General features: G+C 39.0%; 2 protein-coding genes across 11 annotated transcripts in view; both read left to right on the top strand.

The window, feature by feature from the left end:
* The window catches only part of LOC103975988 (uncharacterized), a 28,043-nt gene extending 14,072 nt beyond the window's left edge, over positions 1 to 13,971 (top strand). For 3 of the 10 annotated variants that reach the window (XM_065095866.1, XM_065095867.1, XM_065095871.1), the window contains exons 12-22: positions 308 to 365; positions 1,997 to 2,084; positions 2,753 to 2,824; positions 7,228 to 7,311; positions 7,505 to 7,648; positions 8,781 to 8,862; positions 9,625 to 9,707; positions 9,811 to 9,865; positions 11,182 to 11,380; positions 12,919 to 13,028; positions 13,483 to 13,971. In XM_065095866.1, coding sequence (XP_064951938.1) covers positions 308 to 365; positions 1,997 to 2,084; positions 2,753 to 2,824; positions 7,228 to 7,311; positions 7,505 to 7,648; positions 8,781 to 8,862; positions 9,625 to 9,707; positions 9,811 to 9,865; positions 11,182 to 11,241 — 726 coding nt within the window. In that variant the 3' untranslated portion in view covers positions 11,242 to 11,380; positions 12,919 to 13,028; positions 13,483 to 13,971. The remainder of the gene's footprint in view (positions 1 to 307; positions 366 to 1,996; positions 2,085 to 2,752; positions 2,825 to 7,227; positions 7,312 to 7,504; positions 7,649 to 8,780; positions 8,863 to 9,624; positions 9,708 to 9,810; positions 9,866 to 11,181; positions 11,381 to 12,918; positions 13,029 to 13,482) is intronic. The other 7 variants (XM_065095868.1, XM_065095872.1, XM_018822339.2 and 4 more) reach the window with 6 other exon arrangements.
* Positions 13,972 to 16,595: 2,624 nt separating this feature from the next.
* Positions 16,596 to 19,622, top strand: LOC135605593 (protein indeterminate-domain 7-like). The gene is made up of 3 exons (XM_065095877.1): positions 16,596 to 16,938; positions 17,020 to 17,419; positions 18,797 to 19,622. The coding sequence occupies exons 1-3, from the start codon at positions 16,746 to 16,748 to the stop codon at positions 19,362 to 19,364; spliced, it is 1,161 nt and encodes a 386-aa protein (XP_064951949.1). The 5' UTR covers positions 16,596 to 16,745; the 3' UTR covers positions 19,365 to 19,622.
* The last annotated feature ends 2,206 nt before the right edge of the window (positions 19,623 to 21,828 follow it).

Raw genomic sequence — 21,828 nt, forward strand, 5'->3', positions numbered from 1 at the left:
AAGGTGATGATTTAGATAGTATCTTTGGTCGAGACACTTAACATGTTGCCTTCGTATTGTTTGGTCAGTGAAGCCCCTTAAGGTCCCATATATTCATTGTATGCAAGAAAACATGTTCATTACGAGCACCATTTATGTTTATTATCATTTCATATCATTTTATGCTTGTAGTTGTCACATTATGGTGGTAGGAAGTAAGCTTATTAGTTTATGGAGCCTTAGAAAATGTCATCTGGGTTTTTTTTTTCTTAACCTTGCCTAAATATACCAATGCTTATTCTTATATGTTTTTTTGTCTTTGTTTTAGTTACTGGCTCTCAAAGCTTGTCATGATCGCAATGTCACCCATAGAGACATTAAACCTGGTAAGAGTATCATGACCTTGTATCTTAATTCTATATTTTAGTTGCTAATCCTGCTGTGTCTGTAATGAAACTCCTAATCTGGTACGATGACATAAATGAAAAATATTTTGAAAGTCTTCTTTACATCCCATACTCTCTCTCCCCTCCCCCCTCCCTTTCTTTTTTTTTTATTCTTAGTTGATGTTTTATAAAAGGATTGCAATCTTGTATGAGAGTCCTGGACCAGTCCCTGGCCTGACTGATATGTACTGATTAGTACCCAGTGTATCAGTACATGTTACACCGATATGCACCAAAGACTCGAAGAGGAAGAAGAAGGAGAAGAGTAAGGAAGAGCTGACAATGGAGGAAGAGTAAGGAAGAAGAGGAGGTGGTGGAAGAAGATGAAGAAGAGCAGGTGGTGGAGGAACAAGAGAAGGATGAAGAGGAAGAAGAGGAGGTGGAGGAGCATGAGGAAGAAAGAAAAAGAGGAAGGAGGAAGAAGAGGAGGTGGTGGAGAAACAGGAGGAAGAGGAAGAGGAAGAAGAAGAGGTAGTGGAGGAAGAGGGGAGCAGAAACTCGGGTATCGACCTCGGGTACACTGGTATCGACCTCGGGTAACTTGCCAGAGGTAGGCAGCATGCCTTGAGTAGCTGGGACGTAGTTGTTGCAGATGGCAGCAATGGTTCACATGGCTGTACACATAAGGGAAGAGGACGGCAGCGGTGCTCATGTGGCTATGCATGTACAGAGAAGAGAACGCGAACCCTAATCCTGGTTTTAAGTTTTTTTATTTTCTTTTTTAATAGATTGGACCAAACCACCAAAATGCGGGTGATCCACTCTTTGGGCTCGGGCCAGTATACACCGGTTGGTATGAACCGAACTGGGCAAAATTGCACTCCATGGTTTTATTAGCGATGCTGATTTTAATATTAAGCCAGGTTTTAGGATCTATTCCATTTCAGTTTTTTTTAATTGGTAACTAAAAATACTCTCTATGCAGTTCTTTTATTCTTAACAAAATTACTTCTATGGTTCTTTCTTGGAGTCTGTATTTCTTTCTGTTCCTTTTAGTTTATTTTTCTTTATATTATAGATTTTGCATGGACTGGTACTTAATCACATACAAGGATCCAATAATATCTTTTGTCCTTCTTGCTAGTCTATTATTCTTAAAAGCTTATTTGGATGTTTTTCTATGTCCTTTTCAGGATATATAAACAGTGCAATCCTACTTCTTTTTAGGGTCCTTGTCTGTGATGAACTCAGGATTATCCTTTTTTGTTTCACTTCTTCCCATGTCTTGTTTGGCCTTTCTATTTTTGCAGCATCTCCAGATTTGAAGGCTTAGCTCTCAGTATGAATGCACAGAATGGTCATTTTTAGTCCAGTTTGACTATGCAATTTAAATTTGTATCTTTTTGTTTCCAGAAAGATCTCTAAGACACATATTTTTAGACTTGAATACTCATTTATTTAATAATAATGTGATTTTGTAAGAACCATAAGTTTTCCCTCGTCTTATAATTACTTGTGTCAAAGTGTTGCATCAGTTGTCTGGTTCATTTAGTGTTATCTGTAGATTTACTACATTTCATAATCTTGGTTTTCACTTATTAAGCTAATGTAAGTGTTTATTTTGTTTGTAGAAAACATGATTGTATGCTTGGAAGACGTGGACACAGGAAGATGCTTAAGCAAAATTCCCAATGGGGATAGACAAAATCATCTAAAAATGTACATACTTTTGCCATTATCTTGGTTCTTCCTCTTGCAATTTTCTTTATTAATATTGTAGAATATAATCAACAGACTGACAATTATTTCAGTAACTGAAAAAAGGGAATGTTATTAGGTGTAGAAAAGTGAGAATCTTGGTAAGAATTGTTTGTTTATATATGCACATTTTTCTTATAGGTATATCTGTTTAATTTTTTATCCATGTATGTATTAAATAAATAAGTGAACTGATATAAATCAGATGGGTAGTACCTTAGTCATTCCTGTTTGATCCCATTAGCATGTGTAATTTCTTATAATCTTCTATGTTAAACAAATAATATTAAGAAAGAAACTGATCGTTGACAAAGGCAACATTGTGCTGATTCCACTGAAGATGAATGGTCTACAAGTCTACACACAATTATAGAGAATTTGGACTATAGAAATATGCTGCTTATATCATCAGATAAGATGTGATTACTAGCATAACTAGTATTTAATGGAGAAAATGTGGAGGTTTGAGCTTTATATTTCCTTTTAAAGCTTAAATATATTCACTTTCTTTTGCCAATCTACATTTGATGAGCTAGTTTACACTTATGGGTATAATCATAGTTGTAAATGGGACATTGATTTCGCTTATTGAATTAGTAATTGGGTCTAGTTTTTGTTTTATTCCACAGGCGGATTATTGATTTTGGCAGTGCAATTGATGATTTCACCATGAAGCATCTTTATGGATCTGGGCCAACTAGGTAAGAAGTCATTTCTGATTATTGCATAATCTTTTAAGGAAGTTGATCTGGTTGTCTTGGGGAGCTAAGTCTATATTTATTTTGTTTGTTTGTTTCTGCTATAGTTGGCCAACCCACCGGCAGCCCTATTCACCTTTCTAAGCATTTGTTACATTGTCACAATTTATAACAGAGATACATGTTAATTTTCCAGGGAATTTTCTTGTGGCAGTATAGGGTTTCAGTTCAATTAAAATGCAAGATATTTCTCCTCAAGAGGCATCTCATACCTTATTTTGTGTCTTTAGTTGCTTGTTTTTTTTATGTATTTGTCTTTTGTCCAAGAAAATTGGGCGAACAAAATTTGGTCAGAATGTTGATAATATATTAGCACAGTCATGTTTCAAAGTTCCAGAACATTTCAGTGGAACATTTTGTTCCTGGGGCTTCCAAGATAAAAGAAAAGGGGTATAAGAACCACCAAACTAATTACTAAAATAGAAAACGGGTCATGACTGTGCTCTTTATATGACAGAATTGGACCAACCTGTTTACCAAATGTATAAAACCAGTCTTTCTTTTCAACATTTGGTTTTGATTATCAGATCAGCACTAAGCATCTTATAGGTTGGTATTGGTCTCTATCTAATTTCTTTATATTATATTTATGGTGATATTAATCAGTATAAAAGGATTACCTTTTCAAGTACCGGACCTGTTTCGGCAATCTATCGGACCAGTATGTACCAGTGTACCAATACATGGTACGTTGGTGTGTACTGGTGTTTCTGCGTTTCTACGAGGAAGAAAAAGAGGGAGAAGAGGAAGGAGTGGTGGAGGAATAGAGGAGGAAGAGAGAAGAAGGAAGAAGGAAGATGAGGAAGCGGTGGAGGAAGAAGAAATAAGAGGAGGAGAAGCAGCAGCGGAAGTGTCGAAGTGGCAGCGGCAACAGCAACAGCAAAGCGGCAGGGGCAATGGCATTGTACGCGAAGAGAATTTGTTTTTCTTCTTTTTGAACGTTGAGTTGGATAGGGCCCCACCACTTTTTTTATTTTTTTTATTATTTTAACTGGACCGCCCGAAACGGAGGTGGTCCATGTATCGGCCCATGCTTCGTATAAAGGATTAAATTTTCGATTGTATCAATCATGGTGGATCATTTTTGCTTGTTTGACCATTGACCAGTATGCAGAGAGAATTTCATCTGGTCCAATTTGGAACTGAGCTTGCCACCTAGTAAGCCTGATCCATACTGGGTGCTAGGCATACCTATACCATTTTTATATTCACTATTGGCTATTGCTCATCTCCTCATTGCTGCATAGCCGCTGTCTTCTCGCCACTGCTCCTTCCCCTCTGTTGCTTGTCTATGTTGTCTTGTCTCTACCTGTTCACCCCATGATACCATACCTGTCTGCCTTTTCTCCCCCCCCTCTCTCTCTCTACTTGTAGTCATCTGGGGGTTTTTGGTTGTCGCTGATCCACATCAGCATTTGGTACACTATACAATATTGTCCTGTACCAGCCTGGCTACTGATCTCTATCAATACTGAATCAAGATCTTAATTCTGGACAGTATAAGTCAATGTCTTGCCTAGTATTGCAGTACCATAACAGTTCCAACTGGTTGCCAAAACAAGTGTTTATAAGGCAGAACTTTCTTCTCCATTGAAAGTTGTGGATTTGAATTTAACATCAGATTGGAATTTGCTTATTTCTGCAGTGTTGAGTCCATAGGAAAGTATTGCAGTTATTATGTCCTACTATTAACCTATGACACACTAGGCCATTGATAACTAAACACGAGTCCAACAAAGAGGTTTGATTTTCTTTATTTAACTAGTGATATTGCCCTATATCAAAAGTAATGGCCATGTAGTCAACTCCAGATTGGTGGGACATTGTATTTGTTGTTGTTGTTGTTGGTGGTGGTGGTGGTGTAGAGGTGTATATAACGAAAATATATTCAAGAGTTCAAGAAGTTAGTCCCATTCTATATTTTACCAAGTTCCTTTAATAAGACTATTTATTGAGAATATAATTTGTGTGCTGCAAGCTTAATATCCAACTAAAATGACATCATGGAGTGGGTAAGTACATCTTTGATCATGTGGACCACCTTGGACTTTAGGAAGCCATTTATAGATTGTACTTAATGATAGATGGAAAAGATGTAGTATAGATTATGCACACTCACTGTAAACATGGTAACAACATTAGCATAGTGGATGTTTACCTGTTATTTTCTGGTTGAAGATTTTCTTAGGATCAGGGATCCATTTTCACACACCATTTAATCTGTTCTGGTGTGGATATCTTTGTCGTAGATGATATAGGAAAATGCTTTCTTTGGTCACTATTGGGTACAACCAATAGATAAATCAGATCTTTCTGTTAAAAGAAAAGATTGAGTTGGTTTTTACCCATCCAGGTGCTTCAAGTACTGTATGGTGAAGTTCTAGCTTAATTTTGTTGTGGTTCATTGTGTTTATGTGGACCAAAACATCTCTCTCCTATTTTGTGAACCTTCGAATTCTTATTAGTGTCTTAGTAAGTATAGCCAAAAATCATCGTTTAGGGTACTGGACCCATTTCGGTGATCTAGTCGGACCGGTATACTAGTCAATATCGGTGTACGCTGCGTCAGTACCAGTGATTTAAAAAGCGTTAGGCGCCAAAAGGCGCCAAGGTCCAAAAACGCCCGAGGCGCTAGGCGCTCGTCTAGGCGTTCGCCCGAGCGAAACGAGGCGCTAAAATATAAAAATATATAATATAATTAATATAATTATTTAAATAAAAAATATGCTATTAAATTAAGAAAATCGAGTACAAAATCACAATGTCATATTAATAAAAAGTCTCAAAAATCAAAACAATAAAATTTTACATCAAATCTATTGAGTTGCTCTGTACACTTGCCATTTATTCTGAAACCTAACAATAATTTTGAATAAATAAAAATTAATAGTATTAAAATCAAAATAATATATTATTAATCTAATAAATAAAAATACTATTATTAGTATACAGTTAGCAATATACTGTTAATATACTGTTAACAGTATAGTGAGAAGAGTGTGAGAAGACCGAGGCTGCTAAGGCAACGACAGCGGTAGCGGGAGCGGCGAGCGATAGCGGGAGCTGCGAGCGACGACAACAGCGATGAGCGACGATTGTGGTAGCGGCGAGTAGTGATAATGGCAGCGGCAGTGGCAGCAGAGAGCAACGACAACGGAGAAGAAATCTCAACGGCAAAATCGCGAGTGTTAGGGTTGGGGAAGTCGGGGAAATCGTGAGAGGGAGCCTATCGGTGATTTAGTTGGTTCGATTGAACCAACTAAAGCACCGGAGACTGAACCAGACATAAAACACTGGTTCGGTCGCCTGGTTTAACCCGGGCGCTCGCCCAAAGCGCCCGGCGCCTGGGCTCGGGCGAGCGCCTAGGCGGCGCCTCGTTGAAGCGAGGCGCTTGGACATGAAGCGAGGCGCTCGGGCCTCGCCTCGCCTCGCCCGAGTGCCTAGGAGAGCGCCCGAGCGCCTATTGAAATCACTGGTCAGTACGCCGGTATGTATCGACGTTTCGAAGAGGAAGAAAAAGGAGAAGAGGAAGGGCAGGTGGAGGAAGAAAGGAGGAAGTGGAGGAAAAGGAAGAAGGGAAAGTAGTGGAGGAGAAGAAGGAAGAAGATGGAAGAAGAGGAGTAGAAGAGGTGGGAGTGTACCTAGGAAGAAGAAGGAACATGGCGGCAGCAGCATTGCGAAGCAATGGCGATGATAGTGGTGTCGTGAAGCAATGGCGATGACAACGGCATCACAAAGCAGTGATGGTGGCAGTAGCATTGAGAAGCAGCAGCGGTGGCGGCAGCAGAGTTGAATGCGGCACCGTTATTTTAGGTTTTTTATTTTTTTTTGAGATGGACAGGCTGCCCGAAACAGAAGTGGTCTGCGTATCGGTCCATGCTCGGACCGGTATGTATCGGCCATTCTATACCATTTTGAGTGGTGCGATAATCCTTGATTGTAGCATATCAGTTACTTATCACCATGTTATCTTATTAGTGTAGCATATTAGTTAATTATCACCATGTTATATCGTGCCTGATTCATGTTGATTAGTAGAGTTTTTGCCAAAGCAATTTGGCTATGAGTTATATGCATCATGGGATCTATTTTGTTCTTTATTGTATTCTTTTAGTTTACAATCAGTAGTCACTAAATGCAATCTATGTATTGTCAGAGATTTATTATGCATTGCTAGAGCTTTTGGACCATGTTTAATGATGACTTCTATAAAATTTTGTCAATCCTTGAGACTGATATATTTATATGTTGGTGAAAATTCCACACAAATATCTTCTAATTTGATTATAAAGTTGTTTATTTCTTTGGTGTTCCTTACATATTGCCTTTTCCTTTATGGTTTCCAGATCTGAACAGACCTTTGAGTACACTCCACCAGAAGCTTTACTTAATGCGAGCTGGTTTCAGGGGCCAAAAAGCGTAACACTGAAGTTTGCAACTTTCTTATCATTTTTTAATATTCTGATATTGGAAAATCCTATGGGTCAATTTTATATAGTTAACTCTTCTAAAATTTATTCTTCTTTCATGAGCTTTGCACTTAGTATTGCAGTTGATGTTTTATCTTCACATGCATGCTGATAAAAAATTTGAATTATACATGATGACTTTCTTTCTTTATAGGTATGACATGTGGAGTGTGGGAGTTGTGATGCTAGAGTTAATTTTAGGATCCCCTCATGTTTTTGAGATAAATGATCGTACCCGTGCTCTGTTGGACCAGCATCTTGAAGGTTGGAGTGAGCATACCAAGGAGCTTGCATATAAGTAAAATTCTACTCTTGAGTAGTCTCAAGTCAACCTCTCTTTTAGTTTCATGGTAACCTTGGTAAAATTCTATGATATAGTTGTGTCATTGTTCTATTCTACTTATCACTAGAGAGAATTAAGTTTAACCTCTTGTTTATAGAAATCTGTATACACTGGTGAAGTTTCTTATAAAAATTGCCTGTATTAGGGTGTCCAACACTTCTCTGTAAGATATCCATGTTCATTCTTCGCTGTATTATGGTGAGAGAAAACTATAGATATATTTCATCTACAAAGTCGCTTGAGGTTTAAGTTTAATCCTTTTATTCTTTTTTCCAGTTTAAGTTGCTTTAAGCATGACAAGTATTGACTTTTAAATTACCAAAGGTGCTGGAATGATAAAGGCTAATTCTTTATTTATTTGTGAGACATGCGTGTAAGGAATTACAGGGACTCAGTTTGGACTGACCCATTGCTGATTGAGACAAGCCAGAAATTAGTTGTGCAGAGAATTAAGATTATGGAAGTAGGAAAAAAATAATTAAAGTCAACAACACAAGAAAATATAAAGAAGAAAAGTCACCTGGTAGAAAAGTCTGAAGCCCAAGGAATTTTTTGTTGCTTTCAGATATCATGTAAATGACCAGCTGAAAATTGTGACTGAAGTAAAAATAGACAAAGTAAAATATTTAGTGTAGGAAACTATAAAAACACAGTCACTGTGAAAAGCTTGCTTAAACAGAAGATTTCAGCCACTGTTTAGCCTATTATTTGAGTCTTAAAACATTGTTAGTAGCCAATTAATTCTGAACCAACAAATTGAAATTTCGTTAGGAATCTCCAATTGGTTACTATCAGGGAAGCCAAACAAGAGTGATTAGTTGGCCTGCAATCTCTCTGGACAGAAACTTGAGTTTCAAATTTTACCAATCAAAGCAGTGGGAATTTACTAGAAGTATCTTACATGATCGCGTCTTTTTATCTTTCCATTCTATTTTCTTTCAACATATACCCTTTTGTGCATCATGCTACTGATCATTTAGAACAAAGAAACCAAACTGATCTTTTTACTGAATTTTATCCATGAATGATGTTGAGTTCCCATGATCATTCTCATATTGAATGTATTACTTTCATGTTTTGGTTTCAGATTGAGATCGTACATGGAGTTGTGCATTTTAATACCTGGAATTTCTCCACAACATTATCCAACTGGTGTTAAAAATGGCCATGTAAGCTCTCTCACACCTCAGTCTTATGCTCTCCTGCATATGTGGTGAACCTTCTCATTTTTTTCTTTTCCCTTTTGCTATGGCTATTGGGATTTTCTTCTCTCTGCTACAAAGTATTCTTTTTCCCACATGTATTTATACTATATGTCTATACCTATGCTTGTATTTTCATATGGATGCACCTCAACTGACTGATTGAAATGAGAAAATAAATTTGACAGTATATTGCTATATGGTATTTCTCCATTATCTTAAGAGGACTTCTAAAGATGCTTTTCATGTATGTAATAGACAATATTTACAAAACACTAGTAATTTAAGAATATTGTTACATTCTAAATCTTATAGTAGGCAACAAACTGAGGGTTCAATACTTGCCTGTAGTTCAAGCTGAGAGATTGGTTGTGTACATTTCTAACTTTCTAAACTATCATAGATTATGAAAGTGATTTATTTTTTACTTTCCTTACCCGTTAGATTTGTATTTAGTAATTGGTCTCTTTATGCTTAAACGTGGTATCTCTGTTTATATGATAGTTTTTTAGTAGTTATTATTTTACTTCAGCTATCAAAGGATACACGTGTGCTAAGATAAATCTTTCTCTGTAGTCTAGGTTGGTGTCTCACCTGCTTTTCTTTTTGCTTATATGTTCAATATTAGTTTACGACAAATTGTGACAGTTTAAATTTATTTGTTTTATTTCAAGTATGAGAATATGTAATGTATGACTGAACCAAGATAAATGTTTTTCGGCATTCAAGGTTGGTGTTTCGCCTGCTTCTTGGAAATGTTCTGAAGAGTCTTTTTCACTTCAAGTGAAAAGTAGAGATCCTCTTAAACTGGGGTCAGCCTCTAAAGTTATATGCAACTGTAGTCTTTTTATATGGTTTCTAAATAACATATTTTTAAAAGCAGTTTACTTATTTGTGTCTATAAATGATACACAGCTTTCAAGATGTTTGGGCATTGCGATTAGTACGCCAGTTGTTAGTATGGCATCCTGTAAGTTGTGCATCTTATAATTATATTGTAGTTGAGCTATATCAAGCATATCTATTTTACACAATTCCGTAAATGAGCTTCGAGGTTTTTATTAAGCAATTTGCATGATCCAAATGTTTGTAATCCAGAAATTAAACAAAAGTCTCAATTTATTCCTTTTCAATAATCCTGAATTCTAAGGTACATCAAAGATGTTTAATGATCATTCCCCATTGTTCTCACTTAGTAAACTTCCTGTAGTACTACACTGGGAAAATTCAAAAAGTTATATCAAGTTTATCTTTTTGCACAGCATGTCCTCGATCTCATTGGTTCATGCCTAGACAATGTTTAGGAGTTTTGGTGGGACACAAGTTCTTTCATGCTCGGTGCTAAAAGCCTAAAACATTCAAGGAAAGCGAGTTAAACTGGATTTTTCATGCATATCCAAAAATTAAAACTTTCTTGATGAAATAGGAGCCACATTTATGGGATTTTAGCTGCACGTTGCACAATTTGACTTGATCTACATTTTTAAGAAAATAAATTTATATTAAAAAAATCGGTATGGATTTTGAAAACCGTCGATCACTAATGGGAACTTTATACTTGAACATGAGTAACTAATGGCACAAGTCATGATCATTAGTATAAGTCACTGTGGTTGTCCATGCATCATTCAATTCTCAACTTCTTATGATTAATGCTTTATATTACAACAAACATTGTTATGAATGTGGTTACCTTAATATATTCAATGGCCCAACATTATAAATTCACTTTCTCTTCGTACTTAAATGTGGAAAGAAGAAAATGAATAATCATGGATTAATTGGATGCAATCACACAACCACATGCCATGTTTGATATGAATTCACAAACATGTGTTGTGTATTAATTGCATTCATGCCCCTCAAAAAGTGGAAGTCTCTTGAAGACAAGGTATTAGTCAATTCTGCTGACATCAGCAGCACTAAGTGCACTTATAGACTCCAGAAATTAAGATGATATAAATCTGATCTACTTTTTGGTTGTGACAATATAATTATTAAGGACATATGAATTCATGGAAAATAATTTACACCATAAACAATCAGCCACATTGTAGTGGTAGAAGTATTATGTATTCTCTTTCTTTTATATGCTTTGTTGGGTTACATGGAAAATCTAAAGTTTTTGCTTCTGATATTCTGCTCCATCTGATGTAATGCAGTATTGTTATTATATTACCAACATTCAGGAATGTCTTTTTCTTCATTTCGCTCTGTTTTCTAAATATTGTTGGCTATGATCTAGCACTGATATGTACCATTGACTTATTCACATTTGTCTTGTAGGAAGATCGGTTGAGTGTTGATGAAGCTCTGCGCCATCCTTACTTTCAGCCACATTATTAAAGAAGCTGCTAGACAAGATTGCGGGCAATCTTTGACACCATAACGAGGTTGCTCTACGGATTCAAAAATCATGGCATCCTAAGCATACCCAATGTACTGTACCAGTTGAACTCTTTAGAGTATAATATACCATTACGAGGTATATAAAAAATTAAACCGATAAGTCATTGTTATTATTCTAGTGATATATCAGTGCAATGGACCATGCCAACAAACTATACTGGTTTTAGAGGGAAACAGTTTGTGGATATTATCCAAATGTTATATCCTCGATTGCTCCATTGTGCAGCCTCGTGCATATGTTTGACCTTTTCGGACTCCTTGTTCAAGAAAGTCACATGCACTAGGCTTTCAAGAAACCTCATACCTAGGACCTTTCCAAATAGAGAAGATTGGTACTAGATTAAACTTTATCTATATTTGATCATGTCAATAAGGAGTCAACCGGATACCTTGAAAAGGTTCTAGGTATCATATCATTAGAACAATAATCAAACTTGTGTCCCTAGTTTGTTTTTCTGTATAGCTGTTCCAGATCCTAGTACTTGTAATAGTTTAGATAAAATCATGTGGGGATATAAAAAGTTTCTAGTATATTGTGTATGTAATGTGAAGCAGCCCAAACAAATGCCTCCTATGTGATCCAGTCAAAGTCTTTGGCCTATCCTAGCATGATCCTAGCATTATTAAAGGTGATGAGAGTCGATTACCAAGCTATTTAGTTAGAATTTGGCATCCATATGTTGTTGCAGATAAAATTTTGACTGTGGTCTGATTTGTTGGCACATCCCAAAAGGCAGAGTCCTAATTCATCTAAGATTTTCTGGTTATTATACTGGGAGTCCAATTGACATTCTCTTCTCCTATGACCTCTCTATTTGATAGGCCGGGATACAAGATTTACATGAATGGGATTAATCTTTCCTTCTATTTCTCGTCTCAGTCTTCTGCTTTTCATCAATGAGTGTGAATATTTGAAGATTTAATTGTGTTCACCCTCTCTTGTCATGCGTTGATGTGTAGATCATTGGTCAATGATTGTTATCATGGTGCCCATTTTCTCTGTGATCCAATGTTGCTACAAATCAAAGATCGGAGATCATCGCCTATTTCTAACTTGGTCAAGTGGTAACAAAATGCTGCAATGTTCAGCTCCTAGCATGTGATATTTGGATTAGTTCTCATAGAACCATGTTTAGGACTTTCTTCCTTTTCTTTAACATGCATGAACTTTCTCTATTTTTCCTTTCATTTGTGCAATTGGAGTCATTAGCTAGAACTACTATTATGCTTATTCATTCACTTGCAGCTAAGATAAATGAGCCATGTGTTCTGTCAAAAGTTTCAGCCCCAGAATCTGAATTGAATAAGGAATTCTAGTTGACACAAAGAGTACCTAGAATCAAAATGAAGCATAGCTATTCCTTCGAAGGCAATAGTCTATATTTATAGAAACATGAAGTGAAAGTTGTTTCTGTCTACTGCTTTCCCTTTTGCAATACTCTTGGCTTCACAGCTCGTCATTTTTTCCCTCTGGGTCAATATTATGTTGGTAAAGAATTCTATAATTATGCTACTACTTAGTTACATAGAACTCATAATTTTGTTTCCTACTTAAAGGATGTGATCTATTATGCTTATCATTTATTAATGAAATCTTCCTAAATGTTTTGACAGGGGGACATCATGCTCATGCAGCAGACTTGCTGATATGATGGATATTGGTTATTATGGCATCGACCAAGTCAAGTCACCTGTTGTTCTTCATCATCGGGCATGTGTTGAAGGTAGATTGATGCAGGGTCATTCCATTTTGTAATAAATTTTACTAGTTAGCAGGAATTTTATAAATTTTAGTTTTTGCCCATGATAGCATCTTTTATGATCATACATCATATTGCTAAAGGAGCTCATGACTTGGTCATGATATCCTGTCATCAAGGTCAATTGAGGTGGGTTCCTAGATGTGGAAGCATATGTTTGTGAGGCCGGTTTTCTATTTTTGGGTTAGTGTTTTATTGACTAATCAGGAATTTTTTCAAATATCATATTATGGTCCTATATTATATGAGTATTAGAGTACTTGTCCCACATTACATAAGGGTGTTACCTGAGCTGCATTCATGCTTGCCTTTGTCATTTTTATAAATTTCTTGGTATATGATAGTTTGCATATTTGCTTTGATCTGATCTCATTTACATTGCCTGCAATCCTAGCTAAGCTAATTTTATGAAATGCAGAGACGGTAATCCCAAAACAAGATAGCCATCATATGTGGAGTATATTATCTACTCCCAACTGTCCAAAGTGATACGAGGCCCTTATCAAGGTTCATGAGGACCAACGTCAAACTGAATTCAAAGGTATACTCAAATCTTTAAGAAGGATCTAACACAGTAATCTTTGTATACTCAAATCTTTAAGAAGGATCCAAGACAATAATCTTTGTATACTCAAATCTTTAAGAAGGACTAGCGCATTTGTGATGGTACGATGTGTGTATCATAGTAATGTGCTATTCACTTTATGATCCTTAGGAACTTTGTCCGGTGATAAGTTTGTTGTAAATCTCCAGAGAGTATATAGATATGTAGACACGCACACTTGGATGAAAGAGCCCTCCAAATGTGTTGGAAGGGAAGCCACGTGTGCGTTGGTTTTTAATTTATTAGAGCATAGTTTACCAGCTTAATTTCCATGTCAGGTTTCAATCGAGAGATCTTTTTCCAGTTTCCGGAAGAGTACTCAAATTCTTAGGTGAGAAAGAAAAATATTTTTTGGTTTATCTTTCTATTAACAAAGTCACTTTATAAGTTTCTGATACATGACTAAGAAGCCCGAAGAATGATTATTATAAGAATTTCTTCCTTTATCTATGCCATTATAGACTTTTTTTTTTTGTATGTTTCACATCAAACTATAAGGGGTATATATATATATTAAATAAATTGATTTATTTTTACAAGGTGTTCTTAGTTTTTATTTTTTACTTAGTATTTTTTTAATATATTAGATGTCCCTTTATCATTATTATTTTCTTCGAGTTAATATTGTCATCCCATAATGAGGTGTTTGTCTTATGAGACCTTGTTATCTTCCTATTTCGTTGTGGTCATCTTCTACCTTGTACTTGTTGTCACTCTTTGTGGTCTTGCATTTCGTCTAATGAGGCTCAGATGAAGGTTGACATAATGGCAATGTTGTCGTGAGAATTGTTGGTAGTATAAAAGGTCTTGGATCAATTATTCATGGGGTCATCTACTCAATGGTGATGAAGGCGCAGATGAGGATATGCCAGGAGAGCCGAGGGATAGAGATGATAATGCCTCGTGAGGCAGAGGGCATAGTCTCATGGGATAGACGATAGTGTTTCATGGGACAAATGTGACCATAGTGAAGAAGTGTGATGGTATAGTATTACAGGACAAAAACAATTGTGATCGGACAAACGTGACAATTGACAATTCTCATTCAAAAGAGGAGGTGACGACGACAAGGGGCATTCAAGATATTAGCAAAAAAAAAAAGAAGGGCACCAAATGAAAATTTTAAAAATTTAGAGCATCTATCAAGCCCAAAAAAAATAGCTTTTTCAGGAAAGTAAATTTTTTTATGTATATTCCTACTAAACTATGAAATTAGCGTCTGTTGTCACAAATATTATTGTAGAACATATATCCTTTCAGTTATTATCATCCTTCTCATGCCACTATTATCAGAAATCCTAGGTTAACCTTTTAATTGACATTAATTTGTAAAAGAAATATGCAAAGATATTTTAAAGAAACCTCGAATGTCTCTAGTATCATAATGTGGTTTGAAAATGTACGAATATCACTTAGAAACTCAACTAATAGTGATCTTATGCTGGTTAGTGAAGATTAACTATGTATATATATATATATATATATATATATATATATATATATATATATATAGAGAGAGAGAGAGAGAGAGAGAGAGAGAGAGAGAGGTAATGATTCCAAGGATGGAGGACCATTTAAGTTCCGTAAATGACCGGTGGCTATGGTAGTGGAACACTGGCCCCACCCCCTGTTATATGTCGTATCTATTTTGGCTCATAATTCCCCTTACATATTATGCGGTGAGCGCTACACACACATCGTAGGCGAGCCGATCATGGAGCGCCATGTTAGCTGACTCACCATGTTAGCAATGACCTTATGATTCTGTGGCTTTCTGTGTTAAGACAACTTGGACGGTTTGGCGTGTGTGTGCGTGTCACACACTTGAAATCATCCCGCTGGTATATACTTTTTGTGTTGGGGTGGAACTTGCATCCACTGATAACAGCCAAAGAAGGTGTGAGAATGCAAAGAATGGAACCCATGGTGGGCCTCACCATTGCACCTCCACTGTATCAGAGTTACATCGAGCAACACACACATAATAAGCTCATAAGTGAAAGAACAATAGGTTAGAGAAGAAGCGAGCCACCAATACCAAATGCTGAGCCCGAAAAGAGAGAGGTCAATCGACTGAGCTTGGATTTTGGGGTGCTGAGGACATCAATCAATTGAGCAATAATGGAGATGAAATGGCCTGTACGAAAGGCTGTGGAGACAAGACTGAGCTGCCTTTGGTACCTTCTCCAAGCTTTTAAGACCTATTACCCAAAAAAAAGAAGGAAGAAATGTGTGCTTTTATTATTATCATCATTTTATTCCTATCAAAGCTCCTTTGGGAGGTTTGGGTATTATGTGATAAGACATGAACCAAATAATCATCAACTCATCTACCGGAAGATAAAGTGTGCAATGGACCCAACCAAAGGAAAAAGAAGGAAAAGAAAAGCAAATACTGAATCAAAGACCAGGATTCCCTGTGCCTTGTGGGGGTAAACCTAATCTCATCTCTATGCAGTTCCTTCGTCTCTCTCTCTTTGCTCCACTGTCTCCACTCTTCCCTTTTCTGATCTCTCTGACTGCAATTATAGCGCTACCCTCATATTAGAAAGAGAAGACTGAGCACTCGAGAGCTCAGTTCCTAAAATCCTTCTGTGCTGTCTTCTTTTGACATGAGAGAGACAAGAGAGAGTTGAACTCCGAACTCTTATAATACACTATTTCTGCCATATTTGATGGTTAGGGTTTCGAGAGCACATGGAAAGGAAAGGGATGTTTGATTGCCGGTGTGGAGGTGCAGAGCTGGAGGCAACTTACAACCCCCCCTCTCCCTTCGCTTGGTTTTATGGTAATCACCACAATTTCAATGATGTCATATCTGATACGAAAACACATCGCCACCTATGCCCACTCTGAAGTATCCGAATAAAGGTTGCTTCTCTCCAGCTTCTTTCTCCCACCCTCTCTCTCTCTCTCTCTCTCTCTCTCTCTCTCTCTCTCTCTCTCTCTTCTTCTCCTTTAGTGGCTTTGAGCCTTGCGATAGCAACATAATAAAGATCAGATACCACTATCTTGTCCCTTCTCATTGCTATCACTGGTGCAAGAAAACAAACAACAAGGCGGTGGTCTTCTTCACCATGTTCTTATCATCATCATCAGCAGCAGCAGCAGCCTCCAATTCCACCTCCATCTCCGAAGAAGCTAGTGTTTCCTCCGAGACAAGATTTCATGTCGGCTTCAGCTCTTCGCTTGCACCCTCATCCCCTCACCACCAACCACAGCAGCCACCACCTAAGACCAGGAAGAAGAGAAGCCAACCGGGGAACCCAGGTAGGCCGCCGGACCTCTCCCATCAACCCTGCTCTTCTTTGCTCCTGATTTCTTGGGTTTGTGGACATATATATGCTGCAGACCCCGATGCCGAGGTTGTAGCCTTGTCACCCAACACGCTGATGGCCACCAACAGATTTATCTGCGAGATATGTAACAAGGGTTTCCAGAGAGACCAGAACCTGCAGCTCCACAGGAGGGGCCACAATCTGCCATGGAAGCTGAGGCAGAGAAGCAGCAAGGAAGTGGCAAGGAAGAGGGTGTACGTTTGCCCGGAGCCATCTTGCGTGCACCACCATCCTTCCCGGGCGCTCGGTGACCTGACAGGGATCAAGAAGCACTTCTCCAGGAAGCATGGAGAGAAGAGGTGGAAGTGTGACAAGTGTTCCAAACGATACGCCGTGCACTCAGACTGGAAAGCCCATGTGAAGACCTGCGGAACCAAGGAATATAGATGTGATTGTGGCACCCTTTTCTCCAGGTTTGCGATCCATCAACTCTGATCACTCTCCTCTCTTGTTATCGTGGTTAAACTCTGAATAGATCCTCCTATAATAACCCTACCGTCACAGATCAGTCTGATTTCCCTAACAGAGATCAGCATGACAATAGGTTAAAGATCTGCATTTAGAATCACTCACTCTCTCTCTCTCTTTCTCTCTCTCTTTCTGCTACCGGCATCAGATCATTTTGTTCTTGCTTGTTGAATGGAAGGCACTACAAATGCTCACTAGATTGCATAAGATAGAACTGAAAACCGCAGAAAAAGATACATTTTAAGGATTCTAGTTCTCTTTCAAACACCTCAACTGGTAGGAACCGCAGCAAGCTTGATCCTCTCTCCGAGGTGCAACTTCCATGAGATCATCTTGAAGCTTCTCACTACATTTCTTTCTGTTGTTAGCATTCTGCTAACAATTTCTGCATCTCTCTAACTTTTCAAGCTGAGAGCAGTTGCACTTCTCACTGCAAACGACAGGCACGTATATATCGAACTGGTGTTGTTCGTGACATACTCCATCAATTGTATCTTGAGGTGTCTTTACTTCCGATGTTTCTGTACAAAGCTTATCATCTTGTTAATTGGACAAATGCATGTCATACAACTGCAGTGAGTAATAAAAATGAGAGCCAAAGAAATAATGCATGGGAATATTGGGTGACGGCTAAGTAGGAATTTTTCCTTCGTTTGCTTTACCGAGTGTACTTCTTTGTACGCTAGTTTGCTGGCATCGATGAGTTCTTGTAAGGCTGCAAAATTTCTGGATGGTCAACTGCTCGTCGTTCGATGCACACACAGTCCCGCATTGAACTGTTTGACCTAATGGGCAAACTTTGCGTTCTCTCCGAGTGTGTTTACGTAGATTTCAGTTGCCTAAACTTTTGCATCAGTATCTTGTTATTATCATTACTATTATTGATGTTACTGTTGTTGTTGTTGTTGTTCAGAGAGGATATAGCAAAACATGGTCAATTTCTTTGGTTATGTATCCTGCATCATCTTGTTCTACATGGACATTGAGATCATTGAGAAGTTACTGCACATTCACCTCTATTTCTATGTGGACATTCTTTCATCTCCATTTTAGTTTATGTATAACATTGCAGCACATATTTTTGTGTGTCCTGTCCAAGAAAAATAAACATTTTATCAGAAATCTCTCTCTCTCTCTCTCTCTCTCTCTCTCTCTCTCTCTCTCTCTCTCAAACACACACTGTGTGGGGCTGTGTGGCCACTCAAACTCAATTCCTCATATCTCATTCAACATAGCCTTCTCATGTATTGTGTTTCTCTTGTTATTTATCTTCTTTATCTTATTTGATATGTACACTTGTGATCTCTGCTGTGTTCATGCAGGAAGGACAGCTTCATCACCCACAGAGCCTTCTGTGATGCCTTGGCAGAAGAAAGCGCAAGACTCATGTCCGCCGCTGTCACCACGTCACCTCCGCTCCACCAACCCCTCTTCCTCCCCTTCTCCTCCTGGCACCCGACGACGAGTTCTAACCCTAACTTGATCCTTAACCCTAGCCATGACCCTGACATCGGAGCATTGCAAATCGAACCAGCTGAAAACGATCTCCCTTCCCTCGTTCACCACCTTCCCACCGGAACCAGCACCTCGGCCCACCTCTCAGCCACTGCACTTCTCCAGAGGGCCTCCACCATGGGCGCTATGAGCTTCACCAACACCGTCAGCGGCCAAGGTTACGATGGCATGATGGTCGGCGACGTCGCTGCCTTTCCAATGTGGCAGAACGGCCATCGCTTGACGAGGGACTTCCTCGGTGTGGCGGCCGGCGAGGCTGGGGACGACGACGACGACCTACTCCTGGATCTGGTGACCGCCTCCTCCTGTGCTCCCATGGGTGACCCAACCAAGCAGCTCTCCGGGTTCCCTCCGGTGACCGGGCCGTGGGATTGATCGCTGGTACAGGACGTCGGTTGTAATGTTCTTTCATGTTCTTGCGTTGCCCTGCTGGTGTTATTTCATCTTGCTTTTTGCGTAGCACATTGACCTAAATTGCAAGCACGCGGACACGGTGAGCATCCACGACATAAGCTACTGTGTGTGAGAGCAAAAGGAGAGCACTTTTCTGACATGGCTTAGTAGCAAATAGAACCTGTGTCTGTGCTCAGATTGCTGAAACGAAAGAGGTGTTGAGAGAGAATTCCAATGTTCTTTTATGCTTTTAGCTTCTTGCAATAACCAGACCAAAATCGATGACAAACTCAAAGAGAACAGATCGACTCTTGCAAAAGCTGGTCAACTTAGCCACAACAATCCAAGTTCTCCTGCAACTAAAAAAGCAGGGCTCACTTTTAGGGTTTCAAATGGACATGGTTGGTGATAAGGGAGGACGAGGTGGCAGTCAGGGCCAAAACGTCCTCGACATGGCCCATCAGAAATGATGAAAGGGCAAAAGATGAAGGAACAGAAACGTCAAGGCGTGAGGAAAAAGATGTTCACGGATGCACATCAACTGAATCCTCCGGTCCTTTCGATCGCCTTGCTTTCTTGAATTCCGATCCGGGCTCGTATTGGGATTGGAGGAGATCAAGGCAGCTTTACGATGGACATGCGGCGATCCTTTCTCCATCGTTAAACGCACATCGAACACTCAGATGCACGCAGGCCGACATCTCCTCGCAATTAACCTATTCACAGAAATTGCTAGGGTTTAGCAGTCTCTAAGAGAATTCTCACCGTTTCTACCTTCTCATGATTTGGAGAGTCAACTACGCGAGCCAGACTTGTGCAGCTGAAATCGAACAGCATGTTCTACAAGAGAAGCTGGAGAGAAAGAGGACAGGACTGGTCTCGGGATCTATGTATGGAGGGAGGAGAGTTGCATGAGACAGCTTTTGAAAAGGCTTTATGGGGAGAACAACACATGCATGTGAGTTGCAGGGGGTTAGGAGTACACAATGTGCCATTTTGCCTCCGAAGAAAGACTACTACTCTGACCACCTTTTTCTTTTCTTTCTTTATTCCTTTTGCTTTACACAAGCAGACAAACCAAAAGCTCGCTCGCTCGCCGTCCCTCCCTCCCACCCTCCTTGGGCTTCCAACCCTCCACCTTCCATGACCTAATTATTAGCTGCCTCGTCGTTCTTCTCATGCTCGCTACCACAATATTCCAGCACACGCCATGCATGCAGCATAATCCGATGGTGTTGATCCGCAGAACATCCAGAGAGATGGTTCATCGTGGACGTAAACCTACCCACCCGAAAGAAGAGGGAATCACTTCGAAGGCTGATCGATCTGAAAGAGAGAAGGAAGGGTCATATATTTCTCTAGGTATAACTGGAAAATGATGGCAGTGGTCCAAGCGCCATTTCTTTGTGGGATTCACATCAATTCCCACTCCAAAGCTCGACATGCGTGAAGGGTCGGGAATTGGGAAAAGTATTGGACAGCTTGGAAGAAGGTCGATGAAAAGGATGGCGTGGGTGCTTCAAGCCCCACTGGATCATTCCATTTCCTGTATCCTTTTCTTCCATATATAGAACTCAGCAGCAAATAAACTCCCACAAGAACAAAGAATCACGTCAAGCTAAGATCGGATCGTATTACATCAGAATTCCTCAGCCATGTTGGCCTAGTAAATACCAGTCATTCAGATCATCGATCGAATCATTAACAGTATTCTTTAATATTTTTGCATGAAGATTTTGCTACCATCATATGCATCCTGCCCAACACAGGCGTGTTCTACCAAGGCATATGGGACCCCATAGACTGGTACTCACTCTTCGATTGGAATCTCACGTCTGGTTCTTGCAGCAGCCCTGTGGAAGGAGAGGGTTCAAACTCAAACATGCAGCTGAAGAGTCTCGTAGCTTCTGGTCTTTTATGTTGTCATCAGATAAGGTTCGTAAGTAGTAAACCTTCTCAGTAAATTTGTGCTGCTAACATGACAAGGACCATATGCTGGCCCAATAGTTTATCGAGTCGCAATGGGTTGCATGTATACCTATCGAATCGCATCCATTTCCAGCCCAAATCCAACAAGTTATCAACTATATTGACTAAAACGTAGAAGAGATTATGTCGAGAACTTCATCCAATTTTGGTCTTTATATAGATTAATCGTGGAGCATTCGTTCGAGCCCTTCTCAACCCTTGAACGAGCATTCAAGTCTTCCTTCGATTATATTGGACTTGTTGGATCCAAGCATTTTTACTATCGTTAATGGTGGATGAATGAGATATCACATGATCCAACGACACCCACCTAAGTTTATCATGCAGGCAATTGCGCTGGTTGACCATTTCCCTTCGTCTAATAAGAGAGTAAATTAGCATATGTATTTCCTGTCCTCCACGTCAGGCCTCTGTATCGAGTGACCGCTGACTTTTATTTGATCGCGAGTTTACCAAA

Source organism: Musa acuminata, chromosome BXJ2-2 (assembly GCF_036884655.1).
Source record: "Musa acuminata AAA Group cultivar baxijiao chromosome BXJ2-2, Cavendish_Baxijiao_AAA, whole genome shotgun sequence".
NCBI lineage: Eukaryota > Viridiplantae > Streptophyta > Magnoliopsida > Zingiberales > Musaceae > Musa > Musa acuminata.